Raw genomic sequence first — 25,895 nt, forward strand, 5'->3', positions numbered from 1 at the left:
ATTTTTTTTTAGAAAACTTTCATTTTAATTACATTTTTTAAAACAATTACATAGTATTAAATTTTGAATAAATTATTGTATTATTATTATCTCCTTTCATTCCTTTTCATCCATGGTTTTAATTAAACTACTAAAATCCCTGGAACTTTGCTCTTGGAAAAAAAAAGGATAAAAAATCCTCCTGATGCAGCTTAAATGTCGCTTTAGTGCTAAAAGTTCTAAAAACAATTATCAATGAATTAAAACAACACAGTGAGAAATTTTGTTTTTATTGGACTGAAATTGTAAGAACCACAAAGAAATGCAGAAAACTGAAGAAATCTTTCAATGAAAACAATTTTTGATCATTAAAAAAAAAAGAAATTACTTAATAAAAATGAACTTGAAGAGTCAGTCAAGAGTGTGAATTTTACAAACAGGAGCACAAGGAAAATATAGAGAAAAGTGAAGATTACAAAGTCATTTCTTTACCATTTCTATAGCAGCAGTCCAGATTTACAGTTTTCATATTGCACCAAGTGAGTGCTCTGAATGAAATACAAACAAACAAACAAACAAACAAAAAGAGTCACATTCAAGTAAATAAGATAAACATCAGGCAGCATGACCTCAGAGTGATCTATAAAGTGCCCTTTAGGTTCAGTGGTGTTAGAAAATGAGAAAGAACATAATAAAGACACACATTATCTTTGTAAGAAACGTGCTGCTTTATAGTCGGTGGCGATCACAGCTTTTCTCTCATACACTCACGCGCGCACACACACACACACACACACAGCCTCATTTCAACGCTGATCAATAATACTTTTGTTAAATGTAATACATACATATATTTATATATCATGAAGGAACTTAAAATTCTTTTTCTTTTCCAAAAACAATTTACAGCATTATGAACATCACCAGGCATTAAGTAATGAGAGTAACTCCCCGGTTTTAGTTTTCACCTTCACAACCTTTAGACCCCTTACACTTAAATTAGTATGAAGTTAAAGCAAACACCAGGTACACTAGCATGCTGCTTTCAAAGCACTACAAGAAAACAAAACAAAAAAAAACATCCTATCAAGCACATTTGCTATGACTGTAACATGGACATCCTGCCAGACCTGCCAAAATAGTGAAGAAGGACGTTGTTCATCAGTACAAATACACAGAGTACTTTCCTGTAAGAGTTATAGAAATGATAAAAGAAAATATTTTCCATGTTGACAAAACAATATCTATATACTCATCTATGTATTTGAAAACAAAAAGTTGAGGGAATATTTGCTACCCCGTTGTTACATTTTTCCTCAGTGACTTAAAAAAAAAGGCTGTGGTGGCAACAACTGATCAGGTAACAAACAAGGCTCACAAAAGGGCGTGGCCGATGTCCTGACACGGGATTGGCTAGCATTCCTAAGGTAATCTGGTGTTGGTCTAAAGATTTGAAAGAGTAGTTTTCATAGTGCCATTGCATTTTTTGTTGTTGAAAAGTAGTGCATGTAGGTAGCCGGGTTAAGGCCATGCCAAAAAACAACAACAAAACCCTTCCTTTAAAGGCTGCCCAAAACACTGTGCTATAGTGAAAGAATTGTTGAAATGAAATTTTTTCCAGCACTGTAGATTTTCACAGGATGAGGGAGAAGAGAGGGAGGGAACTGTGTTTTTGAGGGCCAGCTCAAAGAGGAAAAGAGGTTTCAGCCGAGAAGTGTTCTTCTTCTTTCCCTGGCAGTTTTGTGGAGTCACCTATCCGCACTGAAAAGATCTAAAAAAAAATGACTATGTAGGCATATTGGCGGGACAAGTCACTGTACAGTCTCAAGCCACCATGCTGTAAGGGTGGTGCACGGTCAGGCATTAAAGGACAACATGCTCACGCAAAACTGCAACAGCAGCTGATTTTTCCTTCTCCCCAGGGCCTCAATTTTGACATTTAGTCTACCCCCTCGAACCCCTGAGCGTTCTCTACAGCCATGAGGAGTTTCTCTCTCAGGTCCTCGAATGATTCATAGGCAGGCAGATCCAAGCGGTTGAAACTAGGGGAAAACAGAACATCACATTACCAAAAAGCTTTTATTACAAGTTAAAGAAGAGATTCAGTGCAGCTGGGACAAACCATGTGTGAGCCCTTGGTAGTTTATCTGGTGTTCCCCACTGCTCAATGGTGAAGAGCTGTGGTCCATTAGAGCCTGCAGCAGTGGAAAAACAATGACCGACACCATTTTTTTGGTGAGCTACTTAAAGTTTCTTTTCCTATCAGAATTTGTGTTTAAAAGCTTGAAAAGAGTATTAGCAATTACAGTGTTCCCTCGCTATACTGCAATCCACGGTCTCGCTGATTTTTTCTGTACAATTACGCATCCTTTTCTTTTTTTAAGCGCATTGCTCTGCGTCCTGAGATAGACTATTGTCAATCAATCCCCTCTGTGCCATGTCTTTTGTACAGAGTGCATGCAAATTGCCAAATCTACAAAAGTCATAGATCACATGCGGATCTTATTTTTAATCTCCAATACTGGGTTCATTTTTCTTCAAAGGTCTGAACTTTGAGACGTCTTAAACAAGAGAGTAAAGTGTGGAATTGTTCATGTATGTCAGATAAGAGTATTAAACGTGTAGTGAGACGTTTTCCAGCCTTAAAACATCTAGAATTATTATAAAGATGCATATTTTGCAGATTTCACCAATCGCAAGTTCTTTTTCAGAACGTTTGGCCCGTGATAAACGAGGGAACACTGGGATTTTGTTATTATTATTGATCCCAAGGGAAATTCATTCAAATCTATCTATCTATCTATCTATCTATCTATCTATCTATCTATCTATCTATCTATCTATCTATCTATCTATCTATCTATCTATCTATCTATCTATCTAAATAATATTTATTAAATTTGCCAGAACACAAAAAGCTGCCCATTCTCATAACTATAGGTTATAGAAAGCTAACATTATTGTGTGATGTTTATACCATAAAGCTCAGCAAAGCCATTCATGGGAACCCGGGATGTTCCTGTAACAAACTGCAGGAGGCGGATTCTCTTCTCAGCGTCCATTAGCAGGACGACCTAAAAACACAAGATGGCCAAACGATTGACAAGGATTATTTCTAAATATTTTTCAAAAGAATGCTTTAAAGGTTGAAACAGAAAGTTTTCTCCTCTCTGCCTTATTATAGCATGCATACATGTTGTAGTACCGGTGTATAGACTGGTTTAATAATATTCAGTGAGACAGAAAAACCCTGATCATTTTACTGACATTTTACTGTAAATACACTAAATCCTCTAAAAGTGGAACGTGTAGCTGGAGCACCTCCTTTAGCAGATCCTAGTTATTTATAGCCTATTAAGAACTTAGTAAATGAACTGAACTAAAAACATTAAGTTTCAACTTAAAAGTTTGCGGACATAACTGAACTCAGAAATGTAACCTCCATTTTGACCCTTGACCCAGAACTACTGTGTGTTTAGTATTTACAAAGGCTATTTTATCTTTTTATTTGCACCTTGTTTTGTTTTTTTGAGTAAAGTTACACCACTTTGTTTGAGCTGTGGTTTCCTGTGAAGTGCAGCCGCAGTAAAATTCAGTGAACTCCATTTTGAGTGCATTAAAAACAGCAACTGGTTGAGCCTCTAACAGAATCACATGGACATGAATTGGGTCACCGTGTTCTACTGAGACAAAAACTAGCAGTTCACATTCAAACAGAGGTGCATTCAATGTGCACGAGTGTGTCAATGCTCAAGTCAAGATAATAAGCAGTGGAGGTAACAGTTTAGGTTCTTTCATCAGAGCAAACAAGTCTGTGTGTCCAAACAGACTTTGATCTTCAAAAATGAGGCCAGCAAACCTTTCCGGAGTCAGATGGACAAAAGCACGACTGCAGGGAAACTTTCATCCTGAAGGAGCGCTTCCTAACCCTAACTCTGTTAAATTAAGCTGGAAGGCTGTCAAATATCCAAAAGCAGAAAAGATGCTTTTGGATGAGAGGCAGCTGCATGTGGCGTGTATGCTTTTGGATGCATGGCTTTATGACTTCATGATATTTAGATGTAACAGACCTTCCAGAACCACTGAATGACTGGATGGTTGGGGCAGTAGCTGTTCTTGTAAACAGTGTGTTGTCTCCAATCGTTGACGTCAACATCGCCCAGACCGCACATGAGCAGCTACACACAGAAGCAGAAGACAAAAAGATGCCAAAACTTCAAATGAAAGAACGGTTGACTTTTAAATTAATATTCTACGCAGTCTTATTAGTCTCTGATCATTTATACACAAATTACAAAACAAAAATCATCATCTGTAATTTAAGGGCCTAGAAGCACATCAGATTCTTTGCTATGTTTATATGTATATATATTTTTGTTGTAAATTCATTGTTCAAAAAACAGCTTTTGAAACCAGCAGCAAGGCCTCCTCACCTCCAACTCGTTTTCATCAAAGATCTTGATCAGATCAATCTGGATGAGCTCAGTGAAGCCCTGGAAAATAAACAAAAGCAGTTTTGTCAACATCATGTTTTATCCAAGAACCAAAGCAGCAAAATTACAGAAAAAAACATTATGTAACCGATCAACATAATCAAGCCAATTTGAATTACGGTAGACAAAATGCATTTAGGAACTTGTTTTCCACACTGCCCCCATGTGGTAGTAGTTATAAGTGCAGACAGGTACCTCCAAGAATGCATTCATCTGCTTCTGGACCCGGTTGACGAATCTCCACTGAATTACCAGGCTGAAAGGAAAAGAACAAGTGAAGTTTTTTTTTTTTTTTTTAATACAACAGTGATTTGACAGATTTCCTTTTTCATAGAGAAATGGTTAAACATACTCTATGTACTCCTTTTTGTTGTCATTGGTAACCACCAGTTCTGAGCCACTGGGCTTCAAGTCCACCTGGTAGGTCTGAGGGGAAGCAAAACGGTTTAGACACAATTCATATAAGTTTAAACGTCTAGAGGTCAAAAATAGTGATTTCAGATCTTCACACCTGTCCAAAGTTGTCCTCATCTATACAAAACCTCAGGTCAAGTTCAGTGGGATCGTTCTCCAGAATCCACTTCAGAGAGTTGTAGTATTCACTGTCCTGCAGGCGATGGACACAAACAGCTTCCTTTACTCTGCCATTCTTTACATTTTAAAGTGTCACAAACCGTTCAAACCAAAGGATCCAACATCACTGGTGACGTGACTGCAGCCCACAACACAACAAGCCAACCAACATTTTTTATCATTTCTTTCCCTTAAAGTGTATAGTGCAGGGGTCGGCAACCGGCAGCCCCAGAGCCGCATGCGGTTATTTCCTCCCTGTGATGCGGCTCTCTGTGTTTGTGTAAAATAACTATCATGTTCTCAGATTGTCGTGGTGTCTTTAACACCGTCGGGTAGAGCGAGCATGAAGAAAGGAGGATGAAGAGAGCAGCGTGAACGCGCAGAGGGGGCGTGTCTGCAGCTGTGAACGCCAACCAGGGTCTGTTGTGGGATGGAAAGTTTTTCTAGAAAGAAAGTCAGTGGCGATCTCGTAGGGGACAAATGAGCCCCCCCCCCAAAAAAAACCCTTTTTCACCCTAGACTAAAACCACCCATTTCCGCGTAAAAAAATCAATTAAATTTGCGTTAGGGCGCCCCTACTATCCTGTCACCTTGCTGTATGTTGCGCTGTCTGTGTAGAACACGCTGGAGGGGGGGTTGCACGCGGGGGAAAACAACGAACAGGTAGAGAGGCGGGGGCGGGGCTTAGACTCACAGCTGCTTCCTAATAAAAATAGTTGTCATCCATAAAATTAATATAATTTATTGAGTTTACTGGATTTAAATCAAAATCAAAATAGACAGGAGTCTAAATCAAATTGAATTTTTTTCCATCATCTTAACTGTGGGTGTTTGACAGACAGAAAAGTCTATTCAAGATTGTGGAAAATGGACAAAAGATCAAAAGAAACAACACGCTCATAAAGAATAAAAATAATTAAAATAAATAATTAAATAACTATCCTGACAGCATTTTGAATCAATACAAGTATTGCCAATTGAACTATCGTGATATATCGGCAAAAACATTATTCTAACACATCTAGTGTTGCGGCTCCCTGTGCTTTCATCTCAGTGGGAAACTGATCCGAATGGCTCTTTGAGAGGTTCAGGTTGCAGACCCCTGGTCTAGTGCTACAAGGAGAATTTTCCTAAAAAATAACAATTAGATAAAGATTATCTCAATCTTTATGATATTTACTTATATTTCATTATATTTTAGAAAAAAAAATTGTTTTAGAGGATTCTCTTTTGAAATAAGAGACTAAAAAAAAAGAAAAGAAAAACTAAAATTGGAGGAAGCACCTAAGAAGAGGAAGTATGTGGGACTCATTGAAAGCAAAACAAGTGTGCAGAGAGGGTCCAAAGACATTTTGCAGAGAGATAAACAACAACAGTCTCACTGCAGAGGGAGCTCTTACCACAGACTCCATGTCTTTAAGCGAGATCGATTTTCCCAGCATCATCTTGTAAAACGGCCTTATGAAAAAACCTGCAACAATATACAGGAGGAGTGTCATATGGAACTCTGGGTAAAAGAGTATCATTAAATATGCTATAAATTAGGAGGTAAAAAAACTCAATGGTGAATAATAAGCTTTAATGATAAAAGTTTAAACATTAAGACAGGAAATGATTAATAATATATATGTATATACACACACTAGGGCTGCACGATATGAAGAAAACACGCGATATGCGATATTGGTGATTAATATTGCGATAACGATATAATTTGTGCTATATAAACTAATATCAAACCAACCAAAAACATCATTTCCATTTCAATGCAACAGTATAAAAATTATACTCCAAATGACCCTTGTCGACAAAGGAGGCAAACATCAAACATAAAAGGACTCATTTGATTGATCAACAATGTAAACGGGTCCTTCCGATTGGTTAAATGCATAAAGGGATTTATTTCATTTATTCAATATTTCAAGCTGCCATGAGTTTGTTTTAGCACATTTAACCCTTGTGCTATCTTAGATGACCCCCCCCCCCTTACTTTGACCTGTTCTCCCTACCATGACAAAGGTGGATAAAGGTGGAAAGATTTCATGTAATCCATGGACACCAGTGAAGATCACAAATCATTGAAGAAAAAAGGTTCAGTGCACTGTCTAGTGGGTCTAGATGACCCCACTCCCAATGTTAAATGGCCTAGGATAGCACAAGGGTCAAGGTAACCATTCATTGCGATTTTCGCTGTCTTTTGCGGTATGCATATTGCACAGCTTGATGTCGCGATAACGATAAATTTGCGGTATATTGTGCAGGCCTAACACACACACACACTTCTTTTTTCCGGATATTTTAGTGTAAAAGGCTGTGTCAAAGATAGCCTATTGAACGAAGCCACCTACCATCTAGAAGCTTTCCGTGAAACACAGCCATGCCTGCCACACGCCCAATGAACTTGAAATAAGAGAGGTGATCTTCATTGCACAGACCAGAGTTGGGATTAATTTGGAGAGTGTAGTTATCTCTAAATTCAGAAGAAGAGAGAAACAGAATAAAAACTATTCTCGACAGCCACCAGGTGGCACACTTTGGAACAACGTAGGCAAGTCCTTCATTGAGTTTCAACAAAGTAACAAAGCCAGGATTTTAAGAAATGTTCATTTTAAACCCAGGAATTAGGCTCTAACTTACATTTTTACATATCTATAAGTAATTAAACATTATATCGGGTTGAGACTAATATAGAAGTAAATTGTTTTCATTATAAGGTGCGTGGGAAAAGTTTGTTACAGGATGACTTTTTGAATAAGAGGAAGACGTAATCAAAGTGAGGGGAAATATCCACAGCTCCCACAGGGAAACAACAGAGCGGCGCCATGTCTCATAAGTCCACCTGACAGACAAGGTCAAGCAGGCGTAAAAGACAGGAAAGACGTTTTCTTCAACAGAGAACACTTTGACTGCCTTAGCATTGAGTAGAACATCCTGTTCCACGGCTCTTTTATCTGCGTAGCAAAAATAGAGAGGCTTACGTGGCAGAGTACTCAAACAAGCCGTAGTAAGGGTTGAACATCTCCTTGGATAAGAGAAAGAACCACTCTCTGGCCACGCCACCGTAATCCAGTCCCTTCTCGGACTCAAACTCGATCCACAGTCGTGCCTTCAGAACATCTGGTCTTTTTAAGGACATTATTCGACGATACGACTCCTCGAAGATGTTGTTTCTGTGGAGCTTCATCTCGAACCGATTGGGGATGTCAGCCTAATCGCAGGAGAGACAACACAGAAACAATTACATCAGCTTTGTTCATTATGGTTTTTTCCATATGCAGTTAGTTACGCTCAATGTGACTCAAGTTGAATGAATACCATTCAAATGTAATTAACAACACTGTATAGCCTTTGCATCACTCCTGGCACGACGTGCTATACTGCTTAAATGGAAAGATGCCTCTCCCCCGTCTCATTCACAGTGGCTACAGGATATCATGTCCTGTTTAAAACTGGAGAAAATTAGATGTTCACTCCAAAAGTCTCTTGACATATTTGAAGATTTATGGGGTCCCTTTTTGAGAACATTTCCAGCTCTTTAGTCATATAAGCCTACAGCAGCTTAGCTGCATGTGGTAGCATATAGTCCTGGTCGTGCGTGATGGAGTGATGGCTTGACGGTGGCAGTGACAGGGAATGGTATGGGGTATTTTGTTAATTTTATTTATTATTCTTACGTATTATTATGTTTTGGTTTTTTTTGTTGTTTCTTTTTGTTTCCTTTCCTTAGCTTTATTATAAACAGTTCTTTTAGTAATTTGTCTTTCAGACTTACAGAACTCTGTAATTGTGTTTGTATAATGTAAAACTCAATAAAAAATACCTTGGGTTAAAAAAAAATGTAATTAACAACCATAGGGTTTCACACAGTGTAGGACTTTTACATTTCACAATCTTGCTACTTTTTTAAAAGAATTTTTCAGAATAGAAATGATCTTTTCAGTGATTTACTTCTCATTCACTGGAACAGTAAGGCTGTCTTCAGTCGCTAACAACACTGGAAACTATTCGATAATTGCAGTGCCGTTAGCAACTATCAAGTAGTTGTCCTTGTTTTGGAGACGCTAACTGGCTAAATATCGAAGGATTTATTAAGATTGACCAATTTGTCTTCACATTTCATTCAAAAATGAGTAATTTCCACCTTATTACAGTTGTTTTATGTCGCTGTAATCAAAATGAACTGGAATTAGGTACATAAAGACGTGAAGAAGAAAAAAACTTTTGTTTAGGACTAGCAAAAAGCTTGCATTATTGGGCTGTATAACAATTAGTTTTGAGAAATTTTAACAGTTAGCTTTTTTTCCCTTTTTAAATGCTTGTGTGAAACTCCTTGAGTTTGATATCTTATTATAAGATTTCTAGTTAAGTAACAAAGATTTGCTGCATGGACAGATCATTTTAGTACTTTCTAGTGGTTTTCAGATTTAGTGTTCTCCTATTTTTAGGCTAACTCTTTTCGCAGTGAATAAATGTATTAATTTAATCAAATATGTCATTTCTGAGCATTAGTCAGGCAAAAACAAAAGAAATCTAAATTGATTTAATGAATGAATTAAGGTTGGTCAGTTTTTCAATTATGCGTCAAAAGAAAAAAAAAACAGCGGAGGAAAATAAAGAAAAGAAATGTATCATTTCTTACCGGTTTCTTTAACTTCTTCCTGAAGTAATCATATTTCTGCTTAAATTCTCTGGAGTATGGTACCGCCTGCACAGATAAGAGTTTGAAACATTATTCATTACGTAAAAACACTTTATAGTTAGTGAAACAAATTACATTTTAACATGTAGAGAAATAACAGAGCGTGCTGCGTAAAACTCTGAATCTGAGCTGCTACACTTTCACTCGAGCATGCAGGAACAATGCGTAACAGCTGCGGGGACAAAGTGATCCATCTGTGGTGTAAGGACAAACTGAGAGCGATGATGGTGCTTGTTTGTAGCAACACCGCTCTGAGAACTGAGCAACGTTGCAACATGCAAGCACTTAAACAAGTAAGGCTGTGTTTAAATAAAGCCACTCACCGGCCCTGTGATAGCTGGACTCTGCAGACGAGGATCCTCCCACTGCGTGGTCTTCGTATCTGGAAAGTTAAAGGGTTATCATTTCCTTAGGATTTGCAGTAGACAACCATCAGAAATTCTGAAGATTTTTGGGCAAACTAAATGATTTGACCTTTGCTTTACTGACACCAAGTAACTTGAATGAAAAAAGCATGGGAGAAAAAGAATCATCTTACTGTGGTCGATGTAAAATGTTCGTCCGTCTGTGTGAACCCGTTCTTCCCATCCAGGCTGAAAATTGAATAAAACAAAAAGTGTTTTAAGAAAAAAATTGTCTTCTAAAACTCTACATCCATCCAATCCTGTTGTTCTTTATAATAATTTAGTGTTCACTTGAACCTGACTAAGCAGTAAATCAAATATTGGCAATACAGGCGAGGCAAGCTCAAATCAGAAACCACAAAAGGAGATGACAGGATTTTCTGTCCTGTTGAGTCAGGACTGAAACATCAGCAAGGCAGGGGAGCCACAACATGAGGTTTAATCACAACCACTGGTTCCAACCAGTACACCACCACTAACACGGTGACCACTCCACACACACCTGCCACCAATCAAGCAAGTAAAAAAAAAATAATAAAGAAGAAGAAAAAAAGGAACTGAAACAGATTTAGATTGAAAGGGTTGGAAAAGGAACACAGTGTTACAAAAGAATCTGTCAAACGGGGTGCGATCACAGTATGCAAGTGTTTCCAAGTGTTATGCTGCTGCATGAGAAGACACTGAACTGAAAGGCTGATCACACATGCGGCGGCACATCTCCTAGATAACACTTCCTTCTTATGAAACCTCCCTCCTTCTTTTACTGCCCACTGCGCTTTAGAAGTCCTTATGTTCTCCAGCATTCTCCTCCTCCCTCTGAGAAAACACCAGAGCACAGCTGGGTCCACTTTCCAAAACTGTCTACCCTCAGATGCAAATACAGATCAATGGAGTATTCTGAGGAATCCTGGGGGTGTGAAACTCCAAAAGATTTGGGATTCAGAGGGGACGGCAGTGGTACAAGGAGGATGGTAACAGAAAGACAGGAAATGGGGAGGGACACAATCCATTCATGCCGGTCATGACAGATAAAAGAGGAGAGATAGAAATAGCCAATAAGATAAATAAACAAATGAATATCAAGAACTAAAAAGCAAGACCGTCTGCAAGCATTTGACCAAAACAGACTGGATCAGACAGGTATGAAGGCAAGCAGGTGGAGGGAGGCACCAACCAACCTCCTCTGGTAGGTTCTGCCAAACAGACATGGCCAGGTGTAGAAGAAGTAGCATACATTATGTCCACCAGAATGGAGAGGAAAAAAAAAAAAAAGAAATAAGGAAAGAGAGATACAAAGAACACGCACACATGCACACACCGCACAAGCCTGTGAGATGCACAAACCCATGACGTTTTGAGAACTCTACACACATTTTTTAAATTGTTAGCACTTCTACTGAAACACATTTATTAAACTAAATTGAAGCCTGCTAAGCATAAAATACTAGGAAAGAACATTTGCACCAATGCATAAAATGAATAAAATATTACATTCAAGACCTTATTTCTCATTAACAGTTGTGGTGATGCATGGGACTTAGCAGGCGCATAGAAGTTGCTGCAAAGCATCATTCAGATACAAGATGCAGACTCATTTAAAGAAACTGCATTAAAAAAAATACTATGTTTTAATTCAACATGTAGAATTGATCTTTTTCTACTTTTCTAACAAGACTAAGAAAGCAAACTCCCTGTTTGTAAATGCATAAAGATTTAAGCAACCCAAATTAAAATATAGACTAGTCATTGAAACAATAAAAAAAAAATCTTTACTATCCACCACTTCTAATAGAAAACATAAAATTATAAATATACATAAGAAATAGTAGATAGATGACCCCAAATAAAAAGTGATCTTGTATTCTAAGGAGTCAAACATAAATAAATCTTTATACGTCGGTACTTACAGGAAGAGGTCCAAGTTCCCCGGGTTCCATTGAATTCTTATTCCTCATGTGGACTGGATATTTCAATCTGGGGTCCTCCTGTAAATGAAACCATAAAAGTGAGTAAAAAAAAAAAACCTGAACTAACCAACCTAATAAACATAAAATAAAATGCTAAAACATGAATGCTACATTCCATTTTCTTAGGTCAAAACATAGTCGCTGCTCTTTGAAAACAATAACTTCATGAAAATCACTTTTTTAGAAATCTTACTAAGCATGAATCTGCTAAACCAACCCCCCCCCACCACCACCACCAGATGTCACTATAAGCTTGTAAAAAACTCAACGTCAGACTTTGAGCCTTTTTTGTATGTATATTATACGATCTCCCAACATTTCACATTCTATCTAAAATCATATACAATGAATTTATCTATTCTTTAATCATATCTACTTAAAGGTTAAATCAAATTCTCAGCATTTAAAAGCAAAGCATCTTTGCTCACCCAGGTGGTAGATCTGTTGTTGTGGTCAATGAAGAAGGGCCTTCCATTTGGGGCTATTCTCATCTCCCAGCCTGGAGGCAGGAAGCTCTGTTGGGTCTTGTGTTGGGATTTCGGGGAGCTGTAGGGCGACAGCTGGGGAGTCTGAGGATTGGAAAGAGTGTCCTTCACTGCCCTCCGTACCTGAATATTGTTGGCTCCCTGAAGGCAAGGAACAAGAGACAAAGACATTCCCGTTCTGTCAAAAGAGCTACATGAAAATCTTGGTCACCTACAATAATCTTAGGCCTAAAAGTCATTGCTGTTGACCTTTTCTTGTTTTCAAAAAGTTGAATTTCTGACTTATATAAAACAAAAATTGCACATTTGGATATTCTGGTTTGTTGTGAGAGAAAAAGGAATTCGTATCAATTCAGTTTAAAATTTACAAACTTCATTATTTATCTTTCTAAAAGCAATTAGACATTTTTGACAAAAACAAATAATACTATAGACAGGTTTATATGGTTAAAAAAAGATGTAAACTTCAAAGCTTTTACTACAAAAGTACTCAAAAAAAATGATGGTCATCTATGTTAAGTAATCCATTTTTGTTTTTACCAAAAGCGATGATCACTGCCTGGTCTTATTTTAAAAAGGTGAAAGTTTTTTTGAGTTTACTGTTTTTTTAAACCTCATTCATAATTTCATTAAAATGATATATAACAAAAGATAACATAAAAGCATAATTCTAATAGTTATCTGCATAATTTGACAAACCCCTAAAAGGTCAAACTGAAAAGGTGAAATCTCAAAAGTTTACCTGGAGCCACACGTTAACCCCCTGTGCTGTCTGATTATTAACACTCCTTAACCAGTGAGGCAGAGGCTGGCTTAATAAAAAGCATAACGGTTTCAATGCTAGACCAAAACATCCTAGCAACCTGTGAAGACAGCTGGAGCTCAGCCAGACTATGTACTTCTGCCTTGTATCCCACAGCACATGCAAACAAAATTCAAACATCTACTCTTTCCATGTGTCCAATTGAGTCAAAAGTGTTTAAGCAACTACTATTAAGTAACTTTCCTTCACTATAAAGTCTTACTTTAGTTCAAGGAGTGTGTAAATACATCAATCATCAACATATGTTCACACAAAAAAAGCATGGATGTCCCAGAAAGCATTAAAACAAATACCACATTTGAAAAAAAGTACTATTTTAGGTTTAAGGCGTTCATACTTCCACCCATCTAAACATTTCTTCAAAGTCATCACCGATAAGTTAAATAGTATTTTTCTATAGTTGACAATGACGAAAAATAGACGAAAAAAAATGTGGCATCAAAATAGAAATGAACAAGGAAGTAAATGTAAAAATACTAGGCCTTTGTTCACACTGCAAAAACGAAGACAAAACAGGGGGGAACTGAAAGAAATGGGTCAAAAACAGGTAGACAATCAGGGTTGGAAAGGGATTAGGTCATAGAGGTGTCTAATTCTCACCTCCAAAGGGGTGGAAAGGGTGACAGTAGGGGAGCTGAGACTACGAGGCCGTCGTACTTGGGGCTCATGGAGGTGGTTGTTGGAGATATTGGAAGAGGAGGAAGGGGTGGAAGTAGGTGTCAGGGCCGAGGCTCCTCCTGATGCTGCTACTGAGGTACTGGCTCCATCTTCAGTCAGCTGTCAGTGAAAACGGTACTTTTCAAGTTAAGTGAGGGTGAAGCTAAAGAGCCATCTTCAAAAACCCAACATGTTTCATCTGTGGCTCTTCTGCCAAAAGATGCACTGGTACTGTCTGGACGCCAGCTTTTCTCTCGGGAATTTTTCCCTAAAATGTCAAAAGTAAATCTGATGATAAGAAATAAACCGGTACTACTGCAAGAACCCACATCAACAATGGAGTAAAGAGAAACCCCTGCACAATGTCCACGTTTTAACAAAAACAACAAGGGAATATACAAACAGGTGACAATGAACAACAAGACACAGTTAGTAGTACAAATAAAGAAATAGATGAACTTCAAAGAGGACAGACAAGAGTATAGAGTCTAAACTCAGCCCCGTGATGTGGTCTCTGTGGACTCAGACTGAAAGACACAGCAGGACAGGTGGGAAAAAACGGTGTTAAGGAGGGTGAAGGGAAGGAAGAGTGCCAGTTACATATCAATGACAGATTCTTGAAAGGTATGATCAAAATGGAAATGCCCTCCGTCCTAATAAAATAACAAAATGCTAGACAGGGAAGAAGGACACGTTGGCAGGAAGGCGGACAGAAATAAAACGCAGACACACAACAAATAAAAGCTTCTTCTTGCTGTCTAAAAAGAAAAGCAATAGGGTAGAAAAGTACACGGGGGTCCCACACACAGGTCAACTTGAAGACAGGCACCAAAGTAATGTCCAGTCCCATGCATAGTGCCAGCAAGACAGCCAGCCCTCGGACCTGCTGTACCTGCACAATTGGCCTAGTCCAAGTAGTGGTTCGGTTGTTATGGTTGACGTAATAAGTTCTTCCCTTGGCATCCTTCCTCTCCTCCCATCCGGGGGGCAAGCCGGGGGTGGTCAAGGTATAAGCTGCTGCCGAGGGGGACTGGCCAAAGTTGGAGAGAAAGCAAAGCAAAGACAACTAATCAGAATACACTGACGTGCTTGTAGACTTCTGGAAGGAATCTTTTTGGCAATCTAAAATCTCGCTGCTGGGAGGGAAAAAAGAACAAGAATGATTGGATTAATTGTGTTTACTCCTCACCTCCCTTCTTAGCACCATTGTAACGCAAACAGTTCAGGTAAGACATGAGAAAACAAGCTTTACAGATTATAGAAAAGTATTTGACTACACATTAACTCAACCAATGCACGCACACAGAAAGAAGAAATAACAAACAGATCAGCACTAAAACAAATACCACATTTGGAAAAGTACTATTTTACTTAGAAAATGATTTACCACTTTGAAAAAAAAAAAACCCTGGCAATGAAAAGATTACAAGAGAACAGCTTGTAGCTATGTGTGACAGAGAACAGGCAGAATATTTTATCACTGCTAACATTTTATGGTGCAGCTCCAATAGCTGAGGTTAAATGAAGACCATTTGATCAAATGTAAACCTGTAGAAAGCCGACTCCCTACAGCAGTAAAGGTTCTCTAGTACAACATGTTAGACTGTTGTATTTAGGGAAGTAAAGAAAAGGGAACACACAGTGGTTCTAAACACCTAATGGTGCTCTTTAGCCATTGACTGTATATGCAAACTTGAGTGTGTGACTCCCCCCACCAATCTCACTGATACTTTTTTTTTTTTAAATGTTCTTGCTAATCCTAGTTTTTTTTTTTTCATTTCTGTCGAACAAGTTATTCTACTTATAAACTGACCCATTAGCTGCCCTTAATAATAGTATGTGGTGTCACATCAGACGTTCACAAAGCTTGATTGACAGATTCTCCCGAGCCGGGTTTCAAGTGGTAGGGATGCTGACTTCCAACAAGATCACACCTGATTGGCGAGAGTGGTTGCCATAGAAACGTTGACTCGGATCACTGACAATTTCTGGTTCCAACATGGCAATGGCCTTGTTGCAAAAAATAAAAATAAAATGAGTCACAGAATTAACCTAATTTCATTGGAGTTGGAAGTCAGTCATTTCAATAGGTGATGTCACACTCACTCGGTCCAGTTCTCATATGCAGTCAATTTCTTTAGCCAAGGACAAACCTGAATAAACTGAGTTTATTTTTAAAATGAAAAGACTGAACAATACTGAAGAAAAGACTAGAAGCTTCCAATAGACTTAAAAGTTCATTTGAAACCAAAGCACATAAACATTTTTGATCATGTCTTGGTAGTAAGAGGTGTAAAGCGGAAAGGGATTACATAAACTGAGATATTACCATAGGCTCCTCACCACCTGAGACTGTTTGAGCTCTTGATCTTCTGGTTTGCGAACTCTGCTGGTGGTAAACAACAGGAGGAACATGGTCTTTAGTTCACAGTATTTCAGGTTTTAAAAGCCAAAGTGGAAGTGGAGAAGCAAGGCTGCAGTAAGTGAGGAAGAACTGGACAGACAACGAAGGGGATTCATTCTCGAAGGGAAAGGAGAGCCAAAAAGAAGAGATTCTTTTCATTTTGGATCAAGGAGGGAAAATGCAGTGAATTTAGCAAACAGTGGGCTCTAACTCACAAGGGTAAGTCAGAAGATCTGTTTTGATTGGCCGAATAGTTGCCACAAATGGAAGATTTTACAACAGAACGCTTTTGTCCACACAAAAAAAAGTTCATTCCAAAGGAAAAAGTTGTTGAACAGCTGCTCTCCAGTTGCAGTTTCCAAGGTAAAGAGCGACACAGATCAGTTTCTTTAATCAGCAGCCAAAGCAGCTTCCTCAATTAAGTCCGAGAATAAAACTCAATCTAAGCCACAGAACACCAGACAGAGGAAATGGCTGTTTGGAAAAGCCGTCAGCGAAGTTAAGCAAATTAGAGCGCAGACAGACAAGGTCTTTCCACAATAAGGGTCTGCTTGAAAGTAGACACTTTCAAAAGTGTAGGTCAATCCAGGTGAACCCAGAAATATTATTCAATTAGTAAGACAAAACCTATTTTGCCACATCGGTGGGCTCTACATGACAGCATTTTATCAATAACAGCTTTATATACAATATTTAAATGATCAACACTCAGACACACAAGTTACAGTAAATGAGTTATGTCATCCTAGAAGTATAAAGTAACAGAAATAAAAAAATCTCATCTCAGAAACATTTGTCAGGTGTAGGTCACAAAACAAAAATGAGAATCTACACTGAAACCAAAGTGTTTCCCTACAGAAGCCAATAAGGCTCCACCACAGGAAAGGTCGGCTCATTTTTGCCTTTGGCCTCATCACTTCAGGATGCAACTATTCACTTTTCCCAAAATTTAGTTCAAACCTTAATTTTGAGGTCAGGGTTTTGCTTTGATTCAATATAGGATATTTAGCATTACAAAACAACATTAACAAAAAAACAAAAAGTTAGAAAAATTATTAAATTTTATTTGCTAATAAGCAAGTAACATGAAGAAAAAAAACTTCAGTTGGCTTTAACTAGACAAAGGAAATTGAAAAGACAATAGTTTCAAGAACTGTCCTACTGTCTGTCTTGCAAGATAAAATATAATTTTACACAAAAATAGCAAAATAATCATGGTTTAAGAAAACTAAGATAACTAGAATTATTTTCTTAAAGTGGAAATTCTTTCTGGGGCGGCCGTGGTGCAGTGGTAGGGCGGTCGACCCATGATCGTAAGATTGTCAGGTTCGATTTCCGCTTTGCACGGCCCTGAGTCGAAGTGTCCTTGGGCAAGACACTGAACCCCACCTTGACTCTGGTGGCAGATTGCCGCCAGTGTTCGGCAGCGGAGCCGCCACCAGTGTGTGAATGTGTGTGTGTCTGGGTGAATGGGTCTGCAACTGTAAAGCGCTTTGGGCCTTCGAGTAAGGTAGAAAAGCGCCATATAAGTATACGCCATTTACCATTCTTACCCCACTGGCAGATTATTTTGTTAACTTCAAGAAATTGTTTTCAAATTTAAGGGAAATTTTGACTTAGTTCTGGAGGGGGTAGAGTATGGTGTAATGTAATAAATAAATTGGTAAATGGCGTATACTTATATAGCACTTTTCTACTTACAAGGCCCAAAGCGCTTTACAGTCACACACACATTCACACAGTGGTGGCGGCTCCGCTGTCGAACACTGGCGCCAACCTCCCACCAGAGGCAATAAAATAAGGCAAAAAATAAATCTTTCTTAAACTTTCAACCTAACCCAAACTAACCCCTAACCCTATCCCTACTGTAAAGTGAGGAAAATTGGTTTAAGTGATGAAAAATCTCCTTTACTTTTTTAGTGCATGGACTAACATGGAAAAACACCCATGCAACCAGCAGACCTACTCTAGCACAACAGGAAAGCTCAGGTTACAACACACGAAGGATGTGCAACTCTTTTACTGGTAAACAAGCCAGTACACAGTTTTACAGTACATAGTGATTCAATAATGTTCATAACGCAGTGTATCCCACCAATATTGTCATATACCTTTATATGGATAACCTAGTTGAGAAGATGTCCCATACAATCTGAAAACTAAAAAAGCTGACCTCTAAAAAAACACACAAAAAAACAACAACATAAAAGCTGCACCTACAACTTTACTGCTGAGTTTCAGCTTTCAGAGATATCGGAGATACCAAGCTTCACTCGACTATGAATACAATGGTTCCCACCATTTTTCTAGACGGCTGTCAAGATAAAAACCCAACGTCTACGTAAACCAAAAAAGACGTGTTTTCCCACTTGGGAGGCTCACCAATAACACTGATGGCAGATTTAAAAATATCAACTAGATGAGCTCACTTGCATTTATAGTCTGCCAACGTAAGGTTGAAAAAAAAAAAGTAGCACTACATCACAAAAACTTTGAAAATAAAATAAAAATGTATATTTTAAAAGAAATACTGGAAATGTGACTCAAACTTAAAATGAAACAATTTTTTTTAGAGAAATGCTAAATTACCTTCTCAATCCTCAAGCCTAAACTTAAGCTGTAGCAAAACCATCTTTAGACAAAAATTATCGCACTTGAAAACACAATTTAATATAGAGTTTTCACCCCTTTTAAGCGTCATTAGTGCAGATAAGCCTCAAAGAAGTTACCATCTGAACTTTATTAAAGTTTCATGCTATAATTTACTTGTCAGGCCAACATTTGGCTCACATCATGTGAGGATTTTTAAAAGAACTGAGTGGAAGCTTTGAGGTCAAATCATCTTAAATTTTGGTGGTAATGTGAGATAACATATTTGAAATAAAGGATTAGGACCAGAGCAAGAAGTGTTATAGAAACAAAATGTTAATCAATCGTGAGTTTTAAAGTGGGCTGGGAAAAAGGAAAGCAGATCAGGACCCAAGACAACCAGGGAGGAAAAGACATGTTTAACATGCAAAACATTTGTTACACACCAAGCACTCCGGCAAGTCAACAAACAACAAGAAGATAGGCTAAGAATCTTCAAGGTGAGGGGAAATAAAAGGCTGGGAAGGTGCAAAATAGTTTAGGGAAAACCAAAATGTATTAGATAAATACCATTAGAGGAGGAGCCTGGGCCTGATCACTGACGCCATCTGTCATGCTAGAGGATCGGAGTCTGTTTGACAACTGGCTCTGTTCAAAATAAACAAGTAGAGAATGGTGTTTTAGCAACACTTAATGTTTGAATCCGTAAGCTTCTCATTGTAACTTAAGGTTGAGTTACAGAATGTTCCAGCCACAAAGTCTCACCAGAGCAGAGCTTGGCCCTGGTACTTCACCGTTGGCCTCAGAAGCGATGGACAGCCTCAGATTTAAACCGTTGGAGAAGTCTTGACTAATAGGTGTAGGTGGATGCTGTGGTGTCAAAACGGCAGAAGGGCCAGGCAAAGACTGAGCCAGGCTGTCATTGGGATCCTCTTCTGTGATAAGCTCCCAAGACTAGATATAGAATACAGAAGAAAAAAACAAGTGTTTGGGTGATTCAGATAATAAAAGCATTTAATCTATTACTACTTTGTTCCTACATTATCCACGTCTCTGTGCTCCAAGTGCTCGTTCTCCAGGTCTTCACTGATGTGGCGCCTCGCACGGAAAACACGGTGAGCTTCCTGATGGATCTGTCGCTGCTGATTGTCACTTTCAATCTCAGAGATAACATCCCTGAGAAAGAAATAGTACGATATAGGATTGGCCAAGATACATTTACATGAAAATGAAATTTACAAAAAAAGAAAAAACAAACAAGGCAAGCAACAGTGGATTGCCAAGTTAACAACAGCCAGAGTTGGATTTAATCAATTCTGAATTAAATATATTCATCTAAATTACTGATTTAGATGAATATATTTGGGATGGGGACAGATGGTGGTGGACTTTGCGAAGAGGATGGAAATGGCTGTAGTCAACACTTACTTCCAGAAGAGAGAGGAACATAGAGTGACATACAGAAGTGGAGGTAGGAGTACCCAGGTGGACTACATCCTATGTAGACGAGGTCATTTGAGAGAGGTTAACGACTGCAAAGTGGTGGTAGGAGAGAGTGTAGCCAGACAGCACCGCATGGTGGTGTGTAAGATGACTCTGGAGGCCAGGAAGAAGAAGAGAGGGAAAACAGAAAAGAAGACCAAGTGGTGGAAGCTACAGAATGAAGAAACTTGTGAGGAATTTAGGCAGAAGTTGAGACAGGTCCTGGGTGGTCAGGATGAGCTTCCAGATGACTGGGAAACTACAGCAGAGATTATCAGGGAAACAGGTAGGAAGGTGCTAGGTGTGTCATCTGGAAAGAGGAAAGACGGTAAAGAGACTTGGTGGTGGAATGAGGAAGTACAGGAATGCGTCCAGAGGAAGAGGTTGGCTAAAAGGAAGTGGGATGTAGAAAGGACTGAGGAAGGTAGACAGGAGTACAAGGAAGCGCAGCGTAGAGTGAAGAGAGAGGTGGCAAAGGCCAAACAGAAGGCTTACGATGAGCTATATGACAGGTTAGACACAAAGGAAGGAGAGAAGGACTTGTACAGGCTAGCCAGACAGAGAGACAGAGATGGGAAGGACGTGCAACAGATAAGGGTGATTAAGGACAGAGATGGAAAGGTGCTAACAACCCAGGAGAGTGTACAGAAAAGATGGAAGGAGTATTTTGAGGAGCTGATGAACGTGGAAAATGACAGGGAAAGAAGGGAGGAAGATGTGGTTGTTGTGGAGCAGGAAGTAGCAGAGATTGGAAAGGAGGAGGTTAGGAAGGCTCTGAAAAGGATGAAGAGCGGAAAGGCCGTTGGTCCTGATGACGTACCTGTGGAGGTATGGAAGTGCCTAGGAGAGACAGCAGTGGAATTTCTAACAAGGCTGTTCAATAGGATTTTAGAGAGTGAGAAGATGCCTGAGGAATGGAGGAGAAGCGTTCTGGTTCCGATCTTTAAGAACAAGGGTGACACGCAGAACTGCAGCAACTATAGAGGAATAAAGTTGATGAGCCACACAATGAAGCTGTGGGAAAGAGTAGTGGAAGCCAGGCTTAGGAAGAAGGTGGAGATCTGTGAGCAGCAGTATGGTTTCATGCCCCGTAAGAGCACCACTGATGCCATTTTTGCTTTGAGAATGTTGATGGAAAAGTACAGAGAAGGTCAGAAGGAGCTGCATTGTGTGTTCGTAGATTTAGAGAAGGCGTATGACAGGGTGCCGAGGGAGGAGCTGTGGTACTGTATGAGGTCGTCTGGAGTGGCAGAGAAGTATGTCAGAGTAGTTCAGGACATGTATGAGAGAAGTATGACGGTGGTGAGATGTGCTGTAGGTCAGACAGAGGAGTTCAAGGTGGAGGTGGGACTACACCAAGGATCAGCTTTGAGTCCTTTTTTGTTTGCTATGCTGATGGACAGGCTGACAGACGAGGTAAGACAGGAATCTCCCTGGACAATGATGTTTGCGGATGACATTGTAATTTGCAGTGAGAGTAGAGAGCAGGTGGAGGAACAGCTAGAGAGGTGGAGGTTTGCTCTGGAAAGAAGAGGCATGAAGGTCAGTCGTAGTAAGACAGAATACATGTGTCTGAACGAGAGGGATCAAGGTAGAAGCGTTAGGTTACAGGGGGCTGAGGTGAAGAAGGTGCAGGAGTTTAAGTACTTGGGGTCAACAGTTCAGTGTGATGGGGAGTGTGGAAAAGAGGTGAAGAGGCGAGTGCAGGCAGGTTGGAGCGGTTGGAGGAAAGTGTCAGGAGTGTTGTGTGACAGAAGAGTGTCAGCAAGACTCAAAGGAAAGGTGTACAAGACAGTGGTGAGACCAGCTCTGCTCTATGGGTTAGAGACGGTAGCAGTGAGACAGAGACAAGAGGCTGAGATGGAGGTAGCGGAGATGAAGATGTTGAGGTTCTCCTTAGGAGTGACCAGGTTAGACAGGATAAGGAACGAGTACATCAGAGGGACGGCTCATGTTGCCTGTGTTAGCGACAAAGTCAGAGAAGCCAGACTGAGATGGTTTGGACATGTTCAGAGGAGGGATAGTGGATATATTGGTAGAAGGATGTTGGAGATGGAGCTGCCTGGCAGGAGGGCAAGAGGACGGCCAAAGAGGAGATACATGGATGTCTTAACAGAGGACATGAAGTTGGCTAATGTTAGGGTAGAAGATGTCCATGATAGAGTGAGGTGGAAAAGGATGATTCGCTGTGGCGACCCCTGATGGGAAAAGCCGAAAGAGAAAGAAGATCTAAATTACTGATTTAATAGAAATTCCTATGTATCACTTGCTTTCAATAAACATTGGGGCTCATGAGGTAAAACATATGCAAAGCTCCAAAATTCTTTTTGTTTTACATAAAAATTTGTCTAAAGGTTAACAGAGAAATCTGAGTCGTTTTCTCTGAAGCACATTTTGAGGAAAAGCTTGTGACACCAACATGCTGGTAGATTTTTCCTCCGTCTTCCTCCAAGTCAACATGTTTACCACACAGTTTTACATAGAGCAGCTATAAGAAGCCGTCTGATCCAAAGAAAAAAAATGAGGTGCCAAATGTAAACAGCTTTGTTTTGAGGTCAACTGGAAAAATTATGGCAACAAAATAATCCAACCCTAACCCTTCCTCAAAGTCCATGCCGCCAAGAAAAACGTTCAGCACTATTTAGAAAATTATGTGCGAATAGTCACTTTAGTTATATTAATCTAATAGTGTGTATATTTATATTATAATTACAAAAATAAAAAAAATACATTAAAAGTTCTACAGTACTTTTTTCCCCATTTGTTTTTTCATTAGGGTAGATTTTACAAGGTGCTGCTTACCTCATTTTATTTGTAGGTGTGGTAAAGAGAGTTATTTTTTTTCTTTATATGGCACTTTGAGGAGTTTTAAGTAAAAAAAAAAGGGCTTTGTTACTTAACTTTGTCAAGTTTATCAGCTATTCATGCTATAGAACTTCAGCAATCCCCAACCTTTCTGCAAGAGGACCTGGTTGCAGACAACATCGCACTCTGACATCATTAGCGGGAACAGGAAGTTCGGAATCGGAAGTTCATGTCTTGCCCCCCCCCCCCCCCCCCCCACCTCTTTTGAAACCAATAGCTTAATTTTATTGTTAAAAACTGAGATTGTATTGAAAAACACAAGCCCTAACTCAAACAATGATTAGAATAGGAGATGACAAATACATGTTGGAGGGTCGTTTCCACTGGGTGGAGCGGTTGTTGTGATTCACATAGTAGGTACGTCCCAAGTTGTCCACTTTTTCTTCCCAGCCTTGGGGTAAAGGGGGCAGCAACTGCTGGGGTCGCTGAGAGCCCGAGTCAGCAGACTCATCCCAAACCTGAAAGAGAAAAAATTAGAATAAAATTTGAATAAAAATTTGATAAAAAGGTAAACATTACAGTCAGTACCAACTAAGGCAAAAGATGCAATAGTTTCAAAACTCTGGTGTTTCTTCTGGATTATTATATTTCAATTTGGTGATTGTAAACTCAAAGAAAAGCTGCAATTATACATGATAAACCAAAATGCATCTAAAGCAAGGGCTTAAGTGTTAAGAGATAAGAAAGAATCTATGAGAACAGCATTTGAACTGTTAATTTTTAAAGTAGGTTATCAGAAAGGGGACACCTAAATAGAAGACAGAACTTTTACAAAAGTGGGATAAGGGTCTTTTCTTTTCATAAAAGAGTCAAAAAAGGGAGTGTTTTAGAAATGCAGACAGTGAAAAAGAGAGGATAGCTATGTGGTATTTAACTTTTTGAACTTTGGCTGCTTAGTGTCACAACTGTTTTTCAGGTTTTTTCACCAACATCAGGCTAACGCATTTGAGTCAGCTCTTACTTTAGCAAATAACAGGCCACACTTTGAATGATTTTTCCAGACACCAACCTGGAAAAGACTTTTAGCTCATTTTGGAAGTATCCCAGTACTCTCAGAACTCTCAAAGGGAAAAAAAATTAAAGAGAAGTTGCTCTTTCTCCAGTCACTCCTACAAAAGACTGCGTTCATTTCCGTTGGTCTGAAGTGGGATATTTAATCCTTTCCTTCAGCTTAAAGCTATGTTGTCACAGCGTGGAAGGAAGAAATAAAGCTAGTCTGGTTTAAAGGTTATTAAGGAAAACAGGAAAAAAAATCCCCTTGGTTATGCAGAGTCAGCAACTGCAGTGTTTGGGACCTTACCTCAGCTTCCTCCCTAATTTCTCCAGTCTCCTCCTCTTGTCCTCCTTGCTTGGGTAGATAAGCCATCTTCAGTCGCAAGTAACCCTTTACCCTGGACTTATGACTAAAGGAATAAAAAGTGATTGAAATGTTTAAAATGTGGGCAGCTTTCCAAACCACACATTAGTCCCTAATTCATTTTCACTCAGCATTTGGCTAATGACCATGACCAATGTGAGGTTGCCCGCCGATAAATGACGAGAGTAGTTTTCCAAACTAAATTTAACCTCAAGTTCTAATAATAGATCCAAAAAGATTGATTTTCTGCAAAACAATTCCTAAAATTTACAAAACAAAAAGACCGAGTTTTTACACTCATCCAACAAAAACTAACCTTCGAGGTCGAAGCAGAAAGTCTTTAAATGTGTAAGGCCGCTCCATGGCAGGATCCTCCGTCTGAAAATACAGAGGCATTTGTTGACGTTTTCAAGCAATCAAACAAGCTAAAATAGATGTTAAAAGCAAACAACAGAAAACATGACGGCCATCATTTTGAAACGACAGTAAAATCATAAAAGAATCATAAAATAAGGCTAAAGTTCTCCTGGTGCAGACTGAACGGCAGACAGCATTTCAATCCTCTTGTGCTGTTCTCTAACTAAACCTTCCACATTCAAAATAAAAACAAAAATAAAGGTGCAAACGTTGATAAAAAGTCAAACTAGAAAATAATACCAGAAACAGAAAAAATAGGGAGGGGGGGGCAAAGATTTGTGACAGAAGCGCATCAATAGAAATCATCACTTCAGACCAGGGGTCCCCAAATCCAGACTTCCAGGGCCGGTGTCCTGCTGGTTTGCCAGAAAACCTGCCTTATTCGCTGCCGATTACCTGGATCAGGTGTGTTTAGCCAAAAAGGAGCTTCAATGGCAGGTTGGTTGTCAAACTATAAGGACACCAGCCCTCGAGGCCTGGATTTGGGGACCCCTCCTTTAGACTTTGATTTGCTGCCATATTTTGGCATTTTAAGGTGATGTAAACATAAACCCATAGAGATAAAACTCTTATTCTGTACAAACACATTTAAACAAGTGCTAAAAACCCTCTCAAAGAGAGGTGCAAACTAGGAAACTATGAGATGAATGTGCTTAAAAAGTTCTGCTATATGACAGGGAAAAAAAGCAATGTTTTGCTTG

The 25,895-nt window shown here is 39.1% G+C and overlaps 1 protein-coding gene across 18 annotated transcripts in view; it reads right to left on the bottom strand.

The window, feature by feature from the left end:
- Window positions 1–250: 250 nt before the first annotated feature.
- Window positions 251–25,895, bottom strand: part of nedd4l (NEDD4 like E3 ubiquitin protein ligase) — a 43,736-nt gene continuing 18,091 nt past the window's right edge. For 3 of the 18 annotated variants that reach the window (XM_078956381.1, XM_078956378.1, XM_020707590.3), the window contains 26 exons: window positions 25,094–25,155; window positions 24,721–24,823; window positions 23,724–23,878; window positions 20,114–20,249; window positions 19,839–20,027; window positions 19,644–19,721; window positions 16,410–16,466; window positions 14,973–15,110; window positions 14,024–14,200; window positions 12,544–12,741; window positions 12,056–12,133; window positions 11,327–11,341; window positions 10,283–10,337; window positions 10,068–10,126; window positions 9,685–9,750; window positions 8,024–8,253; window positions 7,394–7,515; window positions 6,446–6,516; window positions 4,984–5,079; window positions 4,825–4,898; window positions 4,668–4,728; window positions 4,413–4,472; window positions 4,050–4,157; window positions 2,957–3,053; window positions 2,102–2,174; window positions 251–2,021 (listed from right to left, as the gene is read on the bottom strand). In XM_078956381.1, the coding sequence (XP_078812507.1) occupies window positions 1,919–2,021; window positions 2,102–2,174; window positions 2,957–3,053; window positions 4,050–4,157; window positions 4,413–4,472; window positions 4,668–4,728; window positions 4,825–4,898; window positions 4,984–5,079; window positions 6,446–6,516; window positions 7,394–7,515; window positions 8,024–8,253; window positions 9,685–9,750; window positions 10,068–10,126; window positions 10,283–10,337; window positions 11,327–11,341; window positions 12,056–12,133; window positions 12,544–12,741; window positions 14,024–14,200; window positions 14,973–15,110; window positions 16,410–16,466; window positions 19,644–19,721; window positions 19,839–20,027; window positions 20,114–20,249; window positions 23,724–23,878; window positions 24,721–24,823; window positions 25,094–25,155 (2,661 nt within the window). In that variant the 3' untranslated portion in view covers window positions 251–1,918. Of the gene's footprint in view, window positions 2,022–2,101; window positions 2,175–2,956; window positions 3,054–4,049; window positions 4,158–4,412; window positions 4,473–4,667; window positions 4,729–4,824; window positions 4,899–4,983; window positions 5,080–6,445; window positions 6,517–7,393; window positions 7,516–8,023; window positions 8,254–9,684; window positions 9,751–10,067; window positions 10,127–10,282; window positions 10,338–11,326; window positions 11,342–12,055; window positions 12,134–12,543; window positions 12,742–14,023; window positions 14,201–14,972; window positions 15,111–16,409; window positions 16,470–19,643; window positions 19,722–19,838; window positions 20,028–20,113; window positions 20,250–23,723; window positions 23,879–24,720; window positions 24,824–25,093; window positions 25,156–25,895 lie in introns of all 18 variants that reach the window. The other 15 variants (XM_020707595.3, XM_020707594.3, XM_020707589.3 and 12 more) reach the window with 5 other exon arrangements.

This window comes from Oryzias latipes, chromosome 12, assembly GCF_053564925.1.
Source record: "Oryzias latipes strain Hd-rR chromosome 12, Olatipes_Hd-rR_3.1".
Lineage (NCBI taxonomy): Eukaryota > Metazoa > Chordata > Actinopteri > Beloniformes > Adrianichthyidae > Oryzias > Oryzias latipes.